The sequence below is a fragment of the Chenopodium quinoa genome, unplaced genomic scaffold (assembly GCF_001683475.1).
Source record: "Chenopodium quinoa cultivar QQ74 unplaced genomic scaffold, ASM168347v1, whole genome shotgun sequence".
Taxonomy (NCBI): domain Eukaryota; kingdom Viridiplantae; phylum Streptophyta; class Magnoliopsida; order Caryophyllales; family Amaranthaceae; genus Chenopodium; species Chenopodium quinoa.
In genome coordinates, this window is record NW_018742881.1 from 139015 (window position 1) to 156986 (window position 17972).

Consider the following 17972-nt stretch of genomic DNA (forward strand, 5'->3'; position numbering starts at 1 on the left):
ATGATCGTCAATTTACCTCCCACAAGAAACCCTTTCCACATTCTTGGATGTCAAAAGTGAAGAGGGAAAGTTAGTTATCTTTTACTCCTTTGAATTTCATGTAGGAGCTTTGAATTCGATCCTCAATTCCTCATCAAACATAATTTGGGAGGACTTTTCTTATTCTTCATATACCCATTTCCCATACCTCAACAAAGTTCGTATATTATAAATTTTATTCATTGGTGTAAAAAAAAAAAGAGATCGAACATGACTATTATTTAATAAACCATAAATACAAAACAATTCAACACAAAAATAATTTAAAAAAACGTTTGTAACTAATTACACAATTTTATAATCCATATTTCTTAATCAAAATAATAACAATAAATAGATTTACAGTATTTTTTAAAAAAATCAGATAAAAAAGAAAAGAATGTCCGAAATGAAATAATTGATGAAGAAATGAATGAAATCATACTCTTCCTGCCTGACTGACCTGTCTTTCTCCACCAAACCAACCAACTCCACCACCTCCTTTTAGAGAGAGAAAATCGCCGCCGATTCTCTCTCCTCCATTTCTCTGCTACTTTCTCTCTCCTCTTTCCTCCATTTCTCTGCTACTTTTTCTCTCTCTTTCAATCCGATCATCATCATCATCTAGTCTAAACCCTAATTTCCGACGAATTTCACCTTAATTTGGGGGATCCGATCTGAAGGAAGCTTCAATTTCAATGGCGGCGGTGAAGGTTCCGAGGTCTCGAGGTCACTCCGGTGCTCCGGCGAAAGAGAATTTGCCCAAACTTGAAGAGAGTTTAAACGCGTTTCGGAATGATAGGTTTGATCCTCAGTCGTATGTTCAGTCCAAATGCTCTCTTAATGAGAAGGTAATTTGATTTTTGTGCTTAATTTGTGTTTAAGTTCTTTAATTTTGTTCTTAATTTGTGTTCATTTCTGTTGAAATTAAAATTTCGAGTTTGTCAGAAATTGTGATTTTCTTGTTTTTATTTATTGTTGATTATTTGAAATGAGAAGAAATGATAGAATGATGATTGATGGATAGTCTAAAGAGAGGAATTTTAATTTGTTTTTAATTAATTTTTAATTGATAATGAAGGATGAACAAATGATAGAATGATGATTGATGGATAGTCTAAATATAGGAGGAGTGCCGAATTGCCGAATTTAGTAGGCTTATTGCTGAGATTATTGGATGGGAAGGGGAGGGCGTGTCTGCATTTGAAGGACAATCATGATGAAATGATTCTAAAGGGCGGTACAAGAAACCAAAACAGTTCTAATTTAGGAATTTTAGTACACAGCAAAGGTGATGATTCATCTTAAGGGAAAGAGAGGGTGTCTAAATTTGAGGGACAATCATGATAAATTTTGAGGACTGCACAATAACCCAAGGTAGTTTTATGTTTGGAATTTTAATAGACAGCAAGGTGAGGATTCCTTTCTTATTTCGGCATGTATGGTTATGATCTTTTTGCTGTATGTAGAAAGACATTTGGGGATGGAAGTAAACTGATGGGATGTGTAATTCATTTTAGGATATATATGAAGGTGCTAATTGTCTATTTTGGGAATTGATACAAACAATCATTTTGATTCCATGAAACAGTAAGCTGGTTACTAAGGATGATGTCAAATTTGTGAGTGTACTGTAGTTTCTTGGTAAAACCTTACTAGGTGGCATGTTATTTCACCCAAATTTATCATTAGTTTCATTCTTGTAGGATGCCATTCGGCCATTCCTCATCAAGCTAACTAAGGGTGCGTTTGGTTCGCTGGTTTCAGGAAAGGGAATGGGAATCATTCCCTTTCAACCTGTTTGTTTGCCACTTTTTCCCTCAATCATTCCCCCATTTCATTTTTCAAAATACCCCAAAACCCCTCTTCCCCATTCCCCACCCCCCCCCCACTTTCCCATTCCATTCCCCACCCACCCTAACCCTAACACTAACACCCATATACGTCGGTGGTGGTCGGACGGCGACTGTCGGCGAGCACCGGGGAGTGGTCGGGGAGGCTCGGCGAGCACCGGGGAGTGGTCGGCGATGTGGTGCTGTGGTGGAGGAGGGAGATCGAGCGTTGGGGAGGGGGCCTGGAGCATCGGGGAGGGAGTTCGAGGTGGTGCTGTGGTCGGTGGTGGTCAGCGACCGTCGGCGAGGGGGGCTGGAGGGTCGGCGAGGGGTCAGCGACCATCGGCGAGGGGGGCGCGACTGTCGGCGAGGGAGTTCGAGCATCGGGGAGGGGGGCTGGAGCATCGGGGAGGGAGTTCGACGGTCGGCGATGGGGGCTGGATAGTCGGCGACGGTCGTCGACGGTCGGGGATGGGTCGGCGACGGTTGGCGGAGTTCTGTGAGGGTTCGGCGGCGGTCGGAGCTGCGCTGTGGTGCGCTGTGGTGGTGGTGCTGTGGTGGAGGGAATGATTCCCTGGTTTTTGTAACAAACAACCTTCCAAATTTTCCACTTTGCCATTCCATTCCATTTCATTCACGTTGTTCATTTCATTCCGATTCTCTTCTGTAAACCAAACGGCCCCTAAATATGATAAAAAATTGTTCTTGAACCCCCATAAAGAATGAGTTAATTATTGGGGCTTTGATCACTAGAGTTAGACAACTTCAACAGCTAGGTTTGGTCATTGATAAGCTGGGAATGACAGGAGTAACAAGTTCATTCGATGTGAAGCTGTAGAAGGTACTGACAGCAATAGAAAAAGAGAGCAAGGGAGGGGTTTGTATCCTCCACACTCCAATTGAAACACTTCCTTTGTTCTTTTATAAGTGCTAAACAGGAGACAATTTGTAAGGCTCCTAAGACTAGGAGAAAAATAAAACTAGGGACCTATGTGTGTTTGTGTGTGTGTGTGTGTGAGAGAGAGAGAGAGAGAGATGCAAATAAGGTAATGTTGCAAAATATTCTTGGGGCTTATTCAAAGGAAAGCGTGTCAAGTTAAGTGAGAAATATGAAAGAAAATTTGTTCTCGAACCCCATTAAGAACGAGTCAAACTTTCCCTTTTATGGACTTCTCGAGATGGAGCTAGGCTATGTTTCTAAGGATCTCTTTGCTGAGTTCCTTTTAGCTAGAAGTAAATTTTCCATTGTGAAGAAAGGAATTTTCTAAAATTGGCTTTTGATTGGTAGCACTTACCAGTATCATATAAGTTACATAATCATAGGTCATTGGAAAAGTTATGTGAAAAGTAGATTGTTTAGAGATTTAGACTATACTGTTAGTTATTAGACTTGAAGTTTGTGTTAGCATGTTGCCTTTCTAGTAACTACAATATAATATCATCGTGATGTAACGACCTTATTCTGTGCTTTTAATACAGGAAATAAAGCACTTATGCTCATATCTGATGGATCTAAAAAAGGCATCTGCTGAGGAAATGCGAAGAAGCGTTTATGCAAACTATACAGCTTTTATTCGGTGAAGACTCTATCTACTGAATATTGAACTGCTGTCTGCTTTAACTTTTATTTTACACCACTCTCTGGCATTGTCTGTTAATCTGAGCGATGTGATTTTAAAAATTAGTTGTCTAATTACCAATGAAGTTGACAGTTGACTTTACATTTGTACAACTGCTAAAATATTTTCACTTTTACAGTTGAATTTTAGTAACCAGAATTTGATAGTGTGTCTATGGTTCTGTGCTTGTATAACCATTTTTGACCCCCAACCATGCACGAGCTCTTCTGGGTTGTATTTTTGGTGGATGAACATGTTCACCCTGCATTCCTTCCCAAATGAAGGAGAAGAAAGAGGAACAGAAAAGTGGGAAGAGCATGTTGATGTGTTTTTCACTTTGGTGGTCTTAAATTTTCTGTATATCATCCTCCTTTTTCATTAGATGATTGTTTGGTACGGGGAACTGGTTTCCATATGCTATAATTCCTATCACAACAAAAAAATTGTTGGCTGTTGCTGTTGGACTAATTGTGATTGTCCTGAGTTTTTTTTTTTAAAAAAAAAAAATATAAAGATTTTATTTAGTTCAAGGAATCTCACAATGTTTAGTTAGTGCGATATAGGTTCTGAGACACGAGCAAGGAAGGCCTCTTTCTCTATTAATTATCTCTTTTCTATGTTTTCTTTCTATAAATTGCTATTTTTCTTGGATGGAGAGCTTCCTGAAAAATCTTTTAGCATTATTTTTTAGCATGACATACATACTAGCACAGCTTTAACCCTTGTGGCTTTTAATATTTGATGAGATAAGTTCTGTAAATTTAATTCTCCAGTTTGTCCTGGTAAATTTAACGGTCAGGGTTTATAATGCAGTACATCAAAAGAAATTTCAGATCTAGAAGGGGAGCTTCTTTCTATCAGAAACCTTCTAACCACTCAAGCAACTCTTATACATGGGCTAGCTGAAGGAGTCCACATGGAATCATCAGCAGTATCTAGTTCTGAAGGACATGTAATGAATGGTATCAGTAACAGTGAAGAAAGGGAACCTTCGGATCTGGAAAAATGGCTGGTTGAATTCCCTGATCACCTTGACGTATTATTAGCTGAAAGAAGAGTTAATGAAGCTTTGACGGCCCTCAATGAAGGAGAGCGTGTTGCCTCTGAAGCCAAGGAAACTAAAACACTCAGCCCAGACGTGATCACTTCCCTTGAATATGCTATTAAAGAACGTAGGCAGAAATTTGCTGATCAGCTAGTTGAAGCTGCTTGCCAACCTACTACTCGTGGTACTGAGCTACGTGCTTCTGTATTGGCTCTTAAAAAACTTGGCGATGGTCCTCGTGCTCATACATTACTTCTCAGTGCACATTTACAACGATACCAGTATAACATGCAAAGTATACGTCCATCAAGTAGCTCGTATGGAGGAGCCTACACAGCTGCTCTTTCCCAGCTGGTCTTTTCTGCCATTGCTCAGGCAGCCAGTGATTCTTTGACCATCTTTGGTAGCGAACCTGCCTACACTTCTGAGTTGGTAACATGGGCTACCCAGCAAATAGAAGCATTTGCTCACATTGTGAAAAGGCATGCATTAGCTTCATCAGCAGCTGCAGGAGGTCTAAGAGCAGCTGCCGAGTGTGTTCAGATAGCTTTAGGCCATTGTTCACTATTGGAAGGCCGTGGTCTTTCACTATGTCCAACTCTGGTGAAACTCTTCAGGCCTAGTGTTGAACAAGCAGTGGATGCTAATTTTAAAAGGATAGAGGAGAGTACTGCTGCCTTAGCTGCGGCTGATGATTGGATTTTGACGTATCCACCAACCGTTGCACGTCAGTCTGGAAGGCCTTTGAGCACAGCTAACATGGCAGGATACCAGTACAAGCTTACAAGTAGTGCTCATCGGTTCATCTCGATGGTCCAGGTGAGTGATTTCTGGTTCTTGAATTTTATTTGAAATTAGCCTAATGAATATTATAGTTCTTCTATTTCACTACCTCAGCAATAGCCAGCTGTGTTGTTGGAGCCTCTCATGTGGAATTTAGCACCCCTTGGTTTTTCATTCGTCAATGTATGATTGAAGGAATGTTAGGGAGTGATCTTGGCAAAAAGTTTGTGACATTAGGATCATATCTTAACTTCAGTGTTCATGTTTAAGAGTGGCAACATTCTATTAGAGTCAATTTGTGCAACTCTATGTAGAAACACGGAAATGTGGAAACACGGAAATGTATGTAGAAAAGTAAATATTCCTATTAATAGGAAAAGGGGAAATATTAATTTTAATTACAAGAATTTGTCAGTTATCTTTTTAGGAATATTGGAGGCAGTAATTGTTGTCTAGATTTAACTTAGAATATTAAAAGCAGAAAGAAAAGGATGATGTTGATGATTCAATCTTGAACAACATTAATTTATACTTCCTTCGTTTTTTTGTAGTTGACATGTATTCCTTTTTAGGAAAGTTCTTTTAGTTGACATGTTTCTCTTTTTAGTAAGTTTCAAAATGTCTAATTCCTATTTTACCCTTAAATAATTTTAGATTGGTGTACAGTTTTGTGGGTAAGGGGTGTTATTGTATTGTAGCATCATTTGACACAGCTCCTTTAAATGTTTACCTAAATGTAGTGTGAACTTATAAGAATTGGAGGAATTATTACACAAAGAACTACCGTGCCAGACTTCTAGTATTTACCCTCTCCACCTCCTTGGGGTCTTTGGTATTTTCTTACCATACCACTCTCCATCAGTGAAAAAGTGTTTTTTTTTTTATCACAGTACTAACTTTTTCTGGATGATTATGGAGGTCTTATATCCTGTTTTCCATGTTGTTTGGTAGTTGTTTGAATTGACAAGATATAATGAATTGAAGCGTACTGCATTAGTTATTAAGAATGGATGCTTGAAATTTTACTACGTAGTTTGTGTTATCTTCCATCCAGCGAGTCATCTAACTTATTTCTCTAGCTAAGAAGAAAAAAAGAGAGAGTCTTCTTCAACTGGAGTAAATGTTTGCATGTTGTTCAGATTGTGGTAGGCTGTAAGCAATGAATTAAGATTGAGGTGTCAAACCTTTGTGTTGACGTGAACTTTCGGGATTATATGTGAAAATTGTATCTAGAATGACTTGTAAAGTGGAAACTTGTCTACACCTAAATTTTTTATCCTTATGGGATTATCCAAAAAAATTATAGATAGAGGCGATAATTAGTTCTCAATCTTTTCCTTAAGCTTGGTACTAAAATTGATGATGAAAGAATTTGATTTACCTGAATCCCTGTGCCCTGAAAACTAGAAATTAAAAGATGTGTATTGTGGTTCCTTCTTCATGAAAGGTTTAACCAATGTGTCTTCTCAACATCTGCTTTAAAGTTTGTATTGTTTTTACTGTTACCTTGGACTGGATCTCTATTGGGTTGTTGTAATCTTGCTGAATCCTTCTCTTGTCGCTATCTAAGATGTTTCTGCTGTTTACAACAAATAATTTAGCTTCTGACAACTCTGAATGCTACAACTTGCAGGACTTCTTTGAGGATGTGGGACCACTTCAGAGCATGCAGTTGGGAAGTAAAACATTAGAAGGTGTTTATCAGGTATTTAACTCGTATGTAAATATGCTTATAAAAGCACTGCCAAACTCCCTAGAAGAAGAAGCAAATTTTGAAGGATCTGGAAGTAAAATTGTTAGAATGGCTGAGAATGAAGCCCAGCAAATTGCTTTACTTGCAAATGCATCACTATTAGCCGATGAGCTACTTCCTCGTGCTGCCATGAAATTTTCTCAAAATAATCAATCTGATTATGATAAGCAAAATCGCCATCCTGAGCTCAGAGAATGGAAGAGAAGACTTGTAAGTTTAGTTGATAGGCTAAAAAATAGTTTCTGTCAGTTCCATGCTCTGGATCTTATTTTTACAGAAGAGGGTGACAGCAATCTTACTGCTGATATGTACTTGAGTATGGATGGAAGTGCAGAAGATATAGAATGGTTTCCGTCTCCAATATTCCGGGTAATTTTATTTTTTTTTTTCTTTCAATTGCAGCTGTCTTGTGGCTCCTGTTTATGTTTCATATATCTGATGTTACAGACACAACGGTAATTCAATGTGCCTCTTTATCTTCTTATTTCTCCATTCGTCTGATAGTGTTTGGGGACTGTGTTCTTAGGTTTTTGACAAGTGTTTTAGTGTTTGGGGACTGTGTTCTTAGGTTTTTGACAAGTGTTTTAGTGGCCACATGTCATAGGCATTTTGGTTGCTACGTGTTATGAAATGCTTAAAGATTCTTTAAAGATTCTTTTATTCATATTTTTGTATAAGTTTCGCTAAAGCAACATAACCTCTCCCACCCCTTCTCTTAGGATTCTTCTTATTATGCTAGTGATAATTGTGTTTGTGGAATAAGATTGCCGATAACCTGGTGTGGTCAACATTTATTGGTGATAACGAAAGTAGAGAACATGACTGGATTCAATTGTCTGCATTTGGTGCTACAATTGTACAAATGCAATCATGATGTATATACCCCTTCTACCTGAATATGACGATTGACCTACAAGGTTCAATATATTTTATCTGCCACAAATATATTACTAAAAAGTATTAATATCAGTAGCTTATCACTTTTTACAGAAAACCTTTTCATTGCCAAATTTGTATGCATATAATGTGGAACATTTTCTTATTTGTAAAGTAGTCCGGAGTCTTCCATCTTGGCACCTTTTTCTTTCGATGTATCTAATATGGTTCATTCAGAAGCACCTTTTTAGGAAGTTGATGTTGTTTGTCTGAACATACATTCTACATTTCCAGATGAATTGGTTATCTGCATTTGCATCTTGTAAGTTGTCAATTGATGTTGCCCTTTAGCTTCTAATCTAGTACATGAGTCTAGATTTTATCTGTTGAGTTGTACGAATGGTTTTGAATAATTGTGATATCGCTTGCTATTTTATTGCTTTGGGGCCACAAGCCAAAAGGAATTTTAAAGAGTGATTTGGCAAAGCTTGTTTGCATTTAATTAGCTTTTCTGTGGAAAATTTTAAACAAGAGATGTGTTAATTTTACTTACCCTGATTTAAATGTTTTATAGGAACTTTTCTTCAAACTCAATAATATGGCTAGTATTGCGGCGGAGATGTTTGCGGGCAAAGAAAGATTTGCTACATTGCTGATGATGAAACTAACTGAGACTGTCATCTTATGGTTTTCTCAAGACCAGAGCTTCTGGGATGATATTGAGGATGGTCCTAAGCCTTTAGGCCCTCTTGCCCTTCAACAGGTACAGAAGCTCAATTCTGAAGCTTCTTCCCTTTAAGATCTCGTGTTCTCATCTTTCTAATGTCTCGAATCGAATTATATCCTGAAATATTACCACAGTAGGCTTGGTATCCTTTTGCTGCCTTTTGAAAGATCTTGTTAAATCTGTAATATGATATTTGTTCTGGGACAAGGAGAGTTGCTTCTCACTTGTTTTTATTTTCTTTGTAAAGTTTTTAATTTAGTTGTCTTATGCCTTCTGCAACTTTTATTCCCTTTGTTTTCAGAAGATAAACGTGACATATTTTCCCTTTGAACATTGCAGCTCTACTTGGATATGAAATTTGTCATCTGCTTTGCTTCCCAAGGTCGTTACTTGTCTCGTAATTTAGTCCGTGTTATCAATGAGATAATATCCAAAGCTATAGCAGCCTTTCAAGCAACTGGCAGAGATCCATATAGGTAAGTTCTTTGTGATGACTTTTTTATGTTTTGGTGTTTTCAGTCTCTTTACCTACCCTATGTATCCTGTCCCTCTTGCTAAAAGAAATAGGCAGATAGATATTTACTTTCTAAACCACTAGCTTGTGCATCTACCTCTGAGTCCCAATCGCTTTATTTGTTAGACATGTCAATTCAGTAACATTGATTTATTTATATTCCTCTTAATTATTATGTTCAGTGTACTGCCTGAAGACAATTGGTTTAATGACATCTGTCAAGATGCAATTGAGCTACTGAGTGGGAAGCCGCGAGAAATCAATGGAGAACGCGATCTGAATAGCCCAACTGCTTCTGTCTCTGCTCAGTCTGTTTCATCGTTCAGATCTCATGGGAGTTCTTAGCAGCAGAATGTTGCTCATTTGTACATTAGACTTGAAATGGGAGCTTCCAAACTTTACCAGCAAATATTTGTTCATAGTATGGTTGAAAATCTTGTGTCCCCCCTTTCCTTCTCATTTTTTTTCCACATTATTTTGGCATGATGACTCGTAATTTTGTAGATCAATACCCACAGTAGCCTCCAGGTTAGAATTTCTGTCTTCTGGAAACATGTAATTACATGCAATTTGATTATAAATCTAGTCCTATTCTTTTAATGCATTTTTTAAATGAAAGGTACACTTCGTCTGTTTCCAACAATATGTTTGTAATCTTTAGTGTACTAACTCAAGTTGCACGAGACCTTGGCACCTTGTAAGGCTGACTCCAAAAACGAACACAATCCACGGGCAATATGCCGCAATAATCAGCCAATTGTTCTCATCTTCGGCAAATCTTTTTACAATCATCCAATCATCTTTTGTAGATCTTAGTTCCATCTGTTCCATTATTTTGAAACTCTTTCATCTATTTATATTTGAAAGCTCAATATTGCTCTTCACTAGGTGGTTAGCACAAGGCTGGTAGCATATCTTAATTTACTACTTATTAGTCAGAAAGTGCAAATTTGTCTACTCTTTAGGTTTAGAGTAATAACTGGGCATTTGAATTGAACTTTGACACTAATTTTCTTTTAAAGAACTTGTCTTTATATGTAACAGATCTTATTCTAGGATTATATGCAAGAAATCCAAAAGACACAACATACAGATTAGGGAGTGGGGGGTAGTCATTAGTTTGATCCCCAGCCAACACGGGGACGTGCATAATACGCTCTGGCAGGCCAATCTGTAGCTAGATATATAATTTCCATTACTTCTTAAGCCTTGAAAACCAGTCCAACCAAGCTTGGCTTTTGGATGACATTACATAACTTGTGTTATTGTGTTACTGCTAACTGGTAGGCCTAGTAGCATTTGATTCATCTTTGATATGAGGTAGGATTATAAACCACCGTTATACTTAGTATTATATCCAACCATTTTTTTTTAGCTAACTATGGTATTAGCCTATTAGGGATTAGGCTAGTCCAAACCCATACCAAATACACAGTGCCAAATTGTGTTAAACTGTCAAAGGTTATTGTACCAATCCTAGTCCGACTATGATTTAAAAGTAATTTAAAAAATAGTCCCTAAATTGTTAATTTATTGCCTTAATCTGATTTATTGTAATTTTACAAATGCTGTTGAAAAAACGCTATTAACCTGGTTTTGGTGGAAGAAACTTGGGGTAAGGGATGAGCACAATGTTAATAATAAATGCATCTGCATTTCTTTAAAAGGGAAAGAAAGAATAAATTATGAAATTGTACAGGTTGATGAAAAAAACTAGCCTCGACTCCGCAAGTGGTTTATTAGCCAACATCACTGGAACTTCAATTGTTTGCAATGATGATGAAGGCCATGGGAGAGAGAATCTTTGACTATATGGAATTCTAAGACAACTCTACTCGAAAAACTAGAAGAGTACTTATGAAACAGTATTCTCGGCCCCAAAAGGTGTAAAATGAGACGAATATAATGCCCTATGAATCAGTATCTTTGAATATAAGAGTACAGAACTGATTTCGACCAAGAAAACAGAACAAAAAAATCCATCCTCCAAAACTGGATATTGCTCCTAGTAGTAAACTTTGAAAGTTGGAATTGGACCTCCATGTTTTACTCCCCAACTGTAAAACCAAAACCAAATTTGTAATCTTTCTTCTTGTGATCGAGCTGCAAGAAAGTAGGTCACAGTCAAAAACCTTGCAAGAGGGTCAAGCTAAAAAATGCATCTCCCGAATTTTAGTGCGACTAAATAGATGAAATGGAGTTGAAAATCCAAAGCACTTCGATAGAAAGCACCCGATCACAGAAAATCTAATGCTTCATACAAATATGTAGTCACATGCTAAAACCGTTCCTTTTTTCACATCTATGGTGAAGATACACAAAATTAGGAGAATAGAAGAGTGTGTGGGTAGTGTAAGAAATAAGTAGGCAACAGAGTATTGTAAAGTAGTGATTATGTAAGAAAAAGTAGAAAAGAAAGTGCTGAAAGTAGAGTTTGTGTCAAAACATAAGAGAGTGTTGCTAGTGGGGTAGAATGGGAAAAAAAATCCCAAAATAGGAATAAGTGACCAAACAAATAGGAACAGATATAGCATACTATTTTTAATTCCAGAAAAATTCACACATTTCCTGGAGTATTAACAGATTATAATTATACTTCGAACATACTACAACTACTGTTCAAATAGGAACAGATATAGCATACTATTTTGATTCCAGAAAAATTCACACATTCCCTGGAGTATTAACAGATTATGATTATACTTCGAAACATACTACAACTACTGTTCAAATTGAGGAGGAAATTATTATGAAGAGTATATTAGTGAAGTTTTGGTGAAACCTTAATCATAGGGGGGTGGGAAAATTATTAGTTCCAATGGGAGGTAAAAAGTTCAAAGCAGTGGCAGTATTTCCTTGTAATTCAAAACCACACAGATAACAATGACACTAAGTTTTCCAAACCATTCTGAAGGACATCGGTTTCAACTTAAAACAGATTTACCAAGGATGCAGACCTAACATGTGATAATCTGGCATTTAAATTTAAGATCTCACCTCTGCAGAAAGTAAAAAGGTTAGACCCAGATTGAGTCTCTCCTCAAGAAAACCAGTAACACAACCGTTGGAGTCTATCTTCCCTCTAACACGTGCCTGCAGAGAAAATATAGCAAAATATGTAGTAAGTTATACCTTCCAGTTCAGAATTAACACGGATTAACAAGATAAATTACAATCCTTGTAGTTATTATTATCATAATCTCGAATGTCTTTAACAAAGATCAAGCCTAGGACAATGAGCTGAGAGGGTTCGAACATACAAAAGCATTTACAGTGTGATCAAACAGTTTTTTGCCACTATAATTTACAGTTCAGCTAGTTGTTTGATTTTGGCTATTATACGCTAATGGCACTAAATAGCTAGTTCGAAATCTTTTCTATAAATCCTTTCTAAAAAACACACCTAATAAAGGGGCAATGCAAACACATTTTATTTTAGCTTACATCCATAAAAATTAGTTATAGCAAAGCAAAGGAAGAATACACTTGTCTTCAAATATCTCACTCAGATTTATTTTTTTTTGTTTAAAGAAGCTTCCCATTAATTTTGTCATTAATCCATATAAGTGTTTACACACATCATACTTTTAGTCAATGATAAAATGAGTCAAAACCCTCTATTATATTCACAGTCAGCTTGATGGCTTGACTGCTTCTCTATTCTTAAGGGAATATCTATTCATTCTGTGTCATTTGTTTTTTACCTTCTGCTTTTGTATTAAAGTCTGCCAGTATCTCCTAAGACACATCTTTAACCTTTTCTCTTTAGCCATACCTGATGGCAATCTTCTACATAGATTTATACTAATATGTATCAACAAAAAATCCTTCAATACTTCATTTAATAAGGGCATTAGGGGAGATAATATAATTTATGACTACGTATTATTTCCGATATCTATAAACGAGAATCAATGTATTAAATTAAACTATGGCATGCATGAAGAAGGTTTATGGTGATTGGATCCTACTCTGATCTTACACAGTGATCAGCTGCTTCATCAATACAATGTGTAGCTCTTCTATAATGAAATGACATTCAATTAGTGGTCACAAGAACAAGACACCAAAAGAACAGTGACAACAATTAAGACCACAAGGCTCTAGCTTCTACTCTGTACGATAGAAGTTTGAGGATAGTTAACTATAAATGTTTATACAGATTCCCACTAATTTCATTAATGAAACAAAACAATCTGTAATCAGATCAATGGCAAAGTCCAATAACAGGAAAAAGAACGAGAACTTTATGTGTTGATGATAACGTATGTAATGCATTTTTGTTCAGATAATGCTATTGGAGAAGCACTAGATCAAGACACTGAGATTATAATATTACCTGGCGTAGCACTGCATCATAACCTACTGTAGCTGTAACATCCTTTGACATATGGTTGTATGAAAATTCAGTTGCAAAAGAAAGCTGTATCATACAAATGGCGTCAGGCTTCAAAAACTTGTTATAAGTGTCTCTAAAGATGACACAACAGCTGGACCAAATTTCTTACCTTTTCGGATACCTTCTGGACATAACTAAGTGCAACCATTCCTGTGCTAGCCACTTGTCCAGTAGCAACCTGAATGGTAGGAAAAAAACATTAGCTCTAATACATCATGTACAGTCGATTCTTAATGAAGGTGATAGGTACACTGTATCTGCAAATTGACAGGAATGAAGATAGGAACAGAAAAGGCCCACCGAGGACATAAACAAGCAAACTCTGTTCTTACAGTGCAGACTCATGTGGCAAATTTTACATCCAATTTTTACAGCCACCTTAATTTTAATATGTTGTATTAAAATGTGTGCACCAACAAAAGGTCCATTAATAGATGGAAAACCTGAAATTGTCCCACAATCCCTCCCCCCCCCCCCAGGTCTGAGGCCCTGGCTATCCTACTATTTAGTGCAACTTTTTTCCAATCAATAATTATTACTACGTATTAAAGAGTGTTCACAATTACATGTTTGTTACCTATGTTAACCTAACATTTAGAGTACCCATCGGACATGGGTAAAATGTAAGTGTCAAAACTTGACTATCCTATTCTGTTCACCTTATTTCTACTTATTTCATGGTTAACAAGTTCAGATAAGATAAGTTCAGATAAGTTGTGATAAGGGTTAATAAGGGTCACCCCAAGTTTAATTTATAATTTAAATAAGTTCTAATAAGTTTAGATAAGTTCACATAAGTTAAGATAAGTTAAGATAAGATCATATAAGTTCAGATAAATTCATATTATAAAATCAGGTGAATAGAATGCACCCTATATTTACACCTAAAACGATAATCAAAAATAGAAAATTCATGCTATTTGGTCCAAAATCAAGTGTCATGTGTAATACAGCTACAGTGATATCCAAGTTTTTGAGGATTGGAGTATATGTCATGATAACGGAAGGGGAAATACAAACTCCTAGAAACATTATTTGTCATAAGCCATTTTTCTTTTTCTTTTTCTTCTTTTTTTTAATGCAAAATCTTATGCTCATCTCTAGGTTGGACAATAGCTCTATCTTCGCAAACACGCTTGCCAATCTAACCAAAAAAAAAATCAAACGGAACAGCACATTACATAAACTTGGAAGTTGGACCTCTTAGACAATAAAAGTTTATGGACAAATTCATCATATGCAGACTCCTGAATATGAGAGTAACATACTTCCTGAATCCCAACTTAAGTTATGAGAATTCTATGTGGATTTGAACATAACTGAAGAGGTTGAAGGCAAGGTGGAGTACCAAAACATAAATTCATAACATAGACCCAAAAGTTTTATGGCCAAGATACAAAACTGAACATGTAAAAATTCATGAAAGTCAAAGTCAAATTACCGTCTTGTCATTATTGTATCGAGCAGCATAACCAACACCAGATTTTCTATGCTGACCAGTCCAGAAAATTTCACCACCTAGAGAGATATTTGGGGTCACACTCTGCATCCCACCAGTCGAAGGAAAAGAAATTATCAAAATACCACTTCACCCATATAAATAATTTTAAAAGAGAAGAAAAAAATTGTTAAGCAAAGTAAAGGTAAATGCACGACTCAAGCAGCAAACACTTTGATACAACAGATAAATCCAATTTTGAAACATGATATCAATTCAGTACAGAGGACAAGAATATTGCAAGTATGTTTATTACAGCTCAACTTATTTACCTGTATGTAATTTGCCCCAATAAGTGTACCACTGCCTAGTTGAAGCTGAGCCCTGTAATCATTTCCCTGCCATTGAAAATCATGTCCAGAAAACAAAGAAATGAGCATTATTCATGGCATACATGATAGAAACTTATTCAAATTGCTTAGCTCAAAGTTAGCAATAAGAATTGAAAACCAAAAGTAGAGAAGAATCAATATCCTGCACATTTAGCTTCAATTTCACATGAATATAGGACAGAATATGATTCAAATAGAGGAAGTGACTGCCACAGAAGACAAATGGCCTGTTATGTGTAATGTGGGAGGTAAAAGAAAATTGTGGATCAATATGAGGGCTTCATGGAAATGCAATCAAGCACAAATACACTGTCAACAAAAGATACTTGCCTAAAAGAGCTTGTTATGTTGTAAATACCCAGACAAACAATCTCTCTGAAAAATAGCATGCACAAATAGGCTTCATAGTATCAAATTGCTTTCCCAAAGAAGATCCATATGGTATATTGTAGGGAAAACCTTTTTCCTATAGAGGATAGGTTGATATATCTATTACTACATAGTAAAATAAATTTGGAAAGTATATAGGCCTTACCTTGTAATCAAAAGTACCCATCCCTTGAGACTGGTGAGGCTCGCTTGACAGCTGGAAAAAGATTACCAAACCTTATTCATCAATCTCAAAAACTTATCAGCTGTCCATATGAAGGTTTATGGGAACCATATACTAGAATAACATAATATGGAAAATTACCATAGCATTTCCCTTCAAAGTTAAATTATCTGTCAAATCACACTTAAGCCTTGCATTTAGTCTACCGTCGTGTGAAACCCTTCCAATAAGCATCAACTGTAAGAAACCATCAATTAAACAAGTTATTGCAAGGGCATAAAAGAAGACATTGGTGCTAAATCATATATTCCATCCTCTTAAACCTTTATGATTGATTTTAGCTAACCTTTGGGTCTAGAAAGTTAGCACCAAACTCGTAGTTGGCAGTCGGGATTTTAATAGGCTCTGGGTTTTGAGAGGGAACTTCTATCGGCCCCATCGTCACACTGCAAAAAAAAGTAACAAGCAAGACATTAAACCGCCGGAGTTGTAACAACCTAAGAAACCTATCAGCACTAGCAGAGGGGCATTGATAAAAGTAAGCATAACAGAAAACCAGCTTGAAGTACCAGTGACTAAGAAAAAATTTCGGGCTAAGGGCTTTAGTAAAGTCAAAGCGCATCCCTTCAAAGACTTCTGGCTTCAGAGACACTGTAAACAACCAAAGAACACAAATTTATGATTGTTAGCCAACCAGCTCCTTCACCGCATATCAATTACAACACTGAATCTCTAAACACATTGAACATCAAGCAACTACACTGTCTCAATCAATCATCATTAACTCGATTCGCCAATATGGGAGATCAGCAATAAGATTCAACCCGCATTCAAAATTAGAAGATAATCATATAATAAACACCCAATTCAGCTGAAGAACAAGTATCAAATTACAATGAGCACAACATACAGTGAAATCAAACAAACACCCACACTCCTACTAAAATTGAACAACAATGTCAAAACAAGATTCAAAATCCTGACTAACATTCTTAATACAATACTTCATTAGTTAATGTATTCTAAAACACCCAGAGAAATCCCAGAAAAACCCAGAAATAATACATCATCAAAAAAACGAAAAATTATAATTACCCAGTAAAATTAACCTAATAATGAAATTAAAAAACAAAACTAGGGCTCATTGAAATGGGTAAGTCGAGAATACAAACTCAAAGATTCACGATGAATTTCTTCATAAGGCAGAGGACAAGGGAGATTGCCATAATCAACAACTTCTTCAGTCTTAGGAAGTTCAGTAGGATTGGCCGCCATTGCTGGACCTGTTGGAGGAACTCCTGCCATTTCTAGTATAATGAAATCAAATCTTCACAATATTATTCCTGATTAATTCAAATTTATTGTTGAATCAACAAATCAGCAATCAAAAACTCCTCTATCTCCTCTCTATGAAATAGAGATCAAAACATGGGTCGTAGAAGAGGGTTCAGGGAAGAGAGAGAAAGAGAGAGAAGATTGGGAAGAAAGAAAAAGGGTTATGGAGACGAAGAAGGGCTTTAGGAGGGTTTTGGGTCTCATTTTTCAGGGTTCGGGTTGATCCAATGATTCGGGCTATTCATTTTGTGGGTCGAATTACCATTTTTGCATATACACTATACTTCTTCCATTTCTTTTTAGTTGACACGTTTCTTTAGTCACGTTTGTCAATGCACATATTCAACCGTTATTCACTTTAATTACCGATTTTTTAAAAAATTTAAAGGTTGATATTTTGAAAATATACCTCGTGACGAATCTAACAAGACTCCACACGATTATATTTTTCATTACGTTTAAATCACAAAATACGGTCAAAGGAAAGTGTGTGAATAGTGCTAAAGTCAAAGTGTGTCAACTAAAAAAACGGAGGTAATAAAATTTAACTTTTTTTCATCATTTTTCATGAGACATTTTGATTTTTAACTTCATGAATAAAATACGTTAATTACAAATTATGATAAATGCTTGGTCGTATTGTGTAGTAAGCCATAATAGGAGTTACTGGTACTTTGTCAGTGTTATA

At 36.3% G+C, this 17972-nt stretch overlaps 2 protein-coding genes across 2 annotated transcripts; one reads left to right on the plus strand and one right to left on the minus strand.

Moving 5' to 3' along the window:
• The first annotated feature begins 93 nt into the window (after window positions 1-93).
• Window positions 94-9771, plus strand: LOC110726675 (exocyst complex component EXO84B-like). Its single transcript, XM_021906146.1, has 7 exons — window positions 94-869; window positions 3330-3427; window positions 4283-5333; window positions 6931-7419; window positions 8501-8689; window positions 8993-9129; window positions 9350-9771. The coding sequence occupies exons 1-7, from the start codon at window positions 717-719 to the stop codon at window positions 9510-9512; spliced, it is 2280 nt and encodes a 759-aa protein (XP_021761838.1). The 5' UTR covers window positions 94-716; the 3' UTR covers window positions 9513-9771.
• A 1030-nt stretch (window positions 9772-10801) lies between these two features.
• LOC110726677 (mitochondrial import receptor subunit TOM40-1-like) lies at window positions 10802-17453 on the minus strand. Its single transcript, XM_021906149.1, has 11 exons — window positions 17122-17453; window positions 16519-16600; window positions 16296-16395; window positions 16091-16186; window positions 15932-15982; window positions 15337-15402; window positions 15008-15109; window positions 13676-13744; window positions 13507-13590; window positions 12165-12260; window positions 10802-11270 (listed from the first exon to the last, which is right to left on the minus strand). The coding sequence occupies exons 1-11, from the start codon at window positions 17252-17254 to the stop codon at window positions 11214-11216; spliced, it is 936 nt and encodes a 311-aa protein (XP_021761841.1). The 5' UTR covers window positions 17255-17453; the 3' UTR covers window positions 10802-11213.
• Between the last annotated feature and the right edge of the window lie 519 nt (window positions 17454-17972).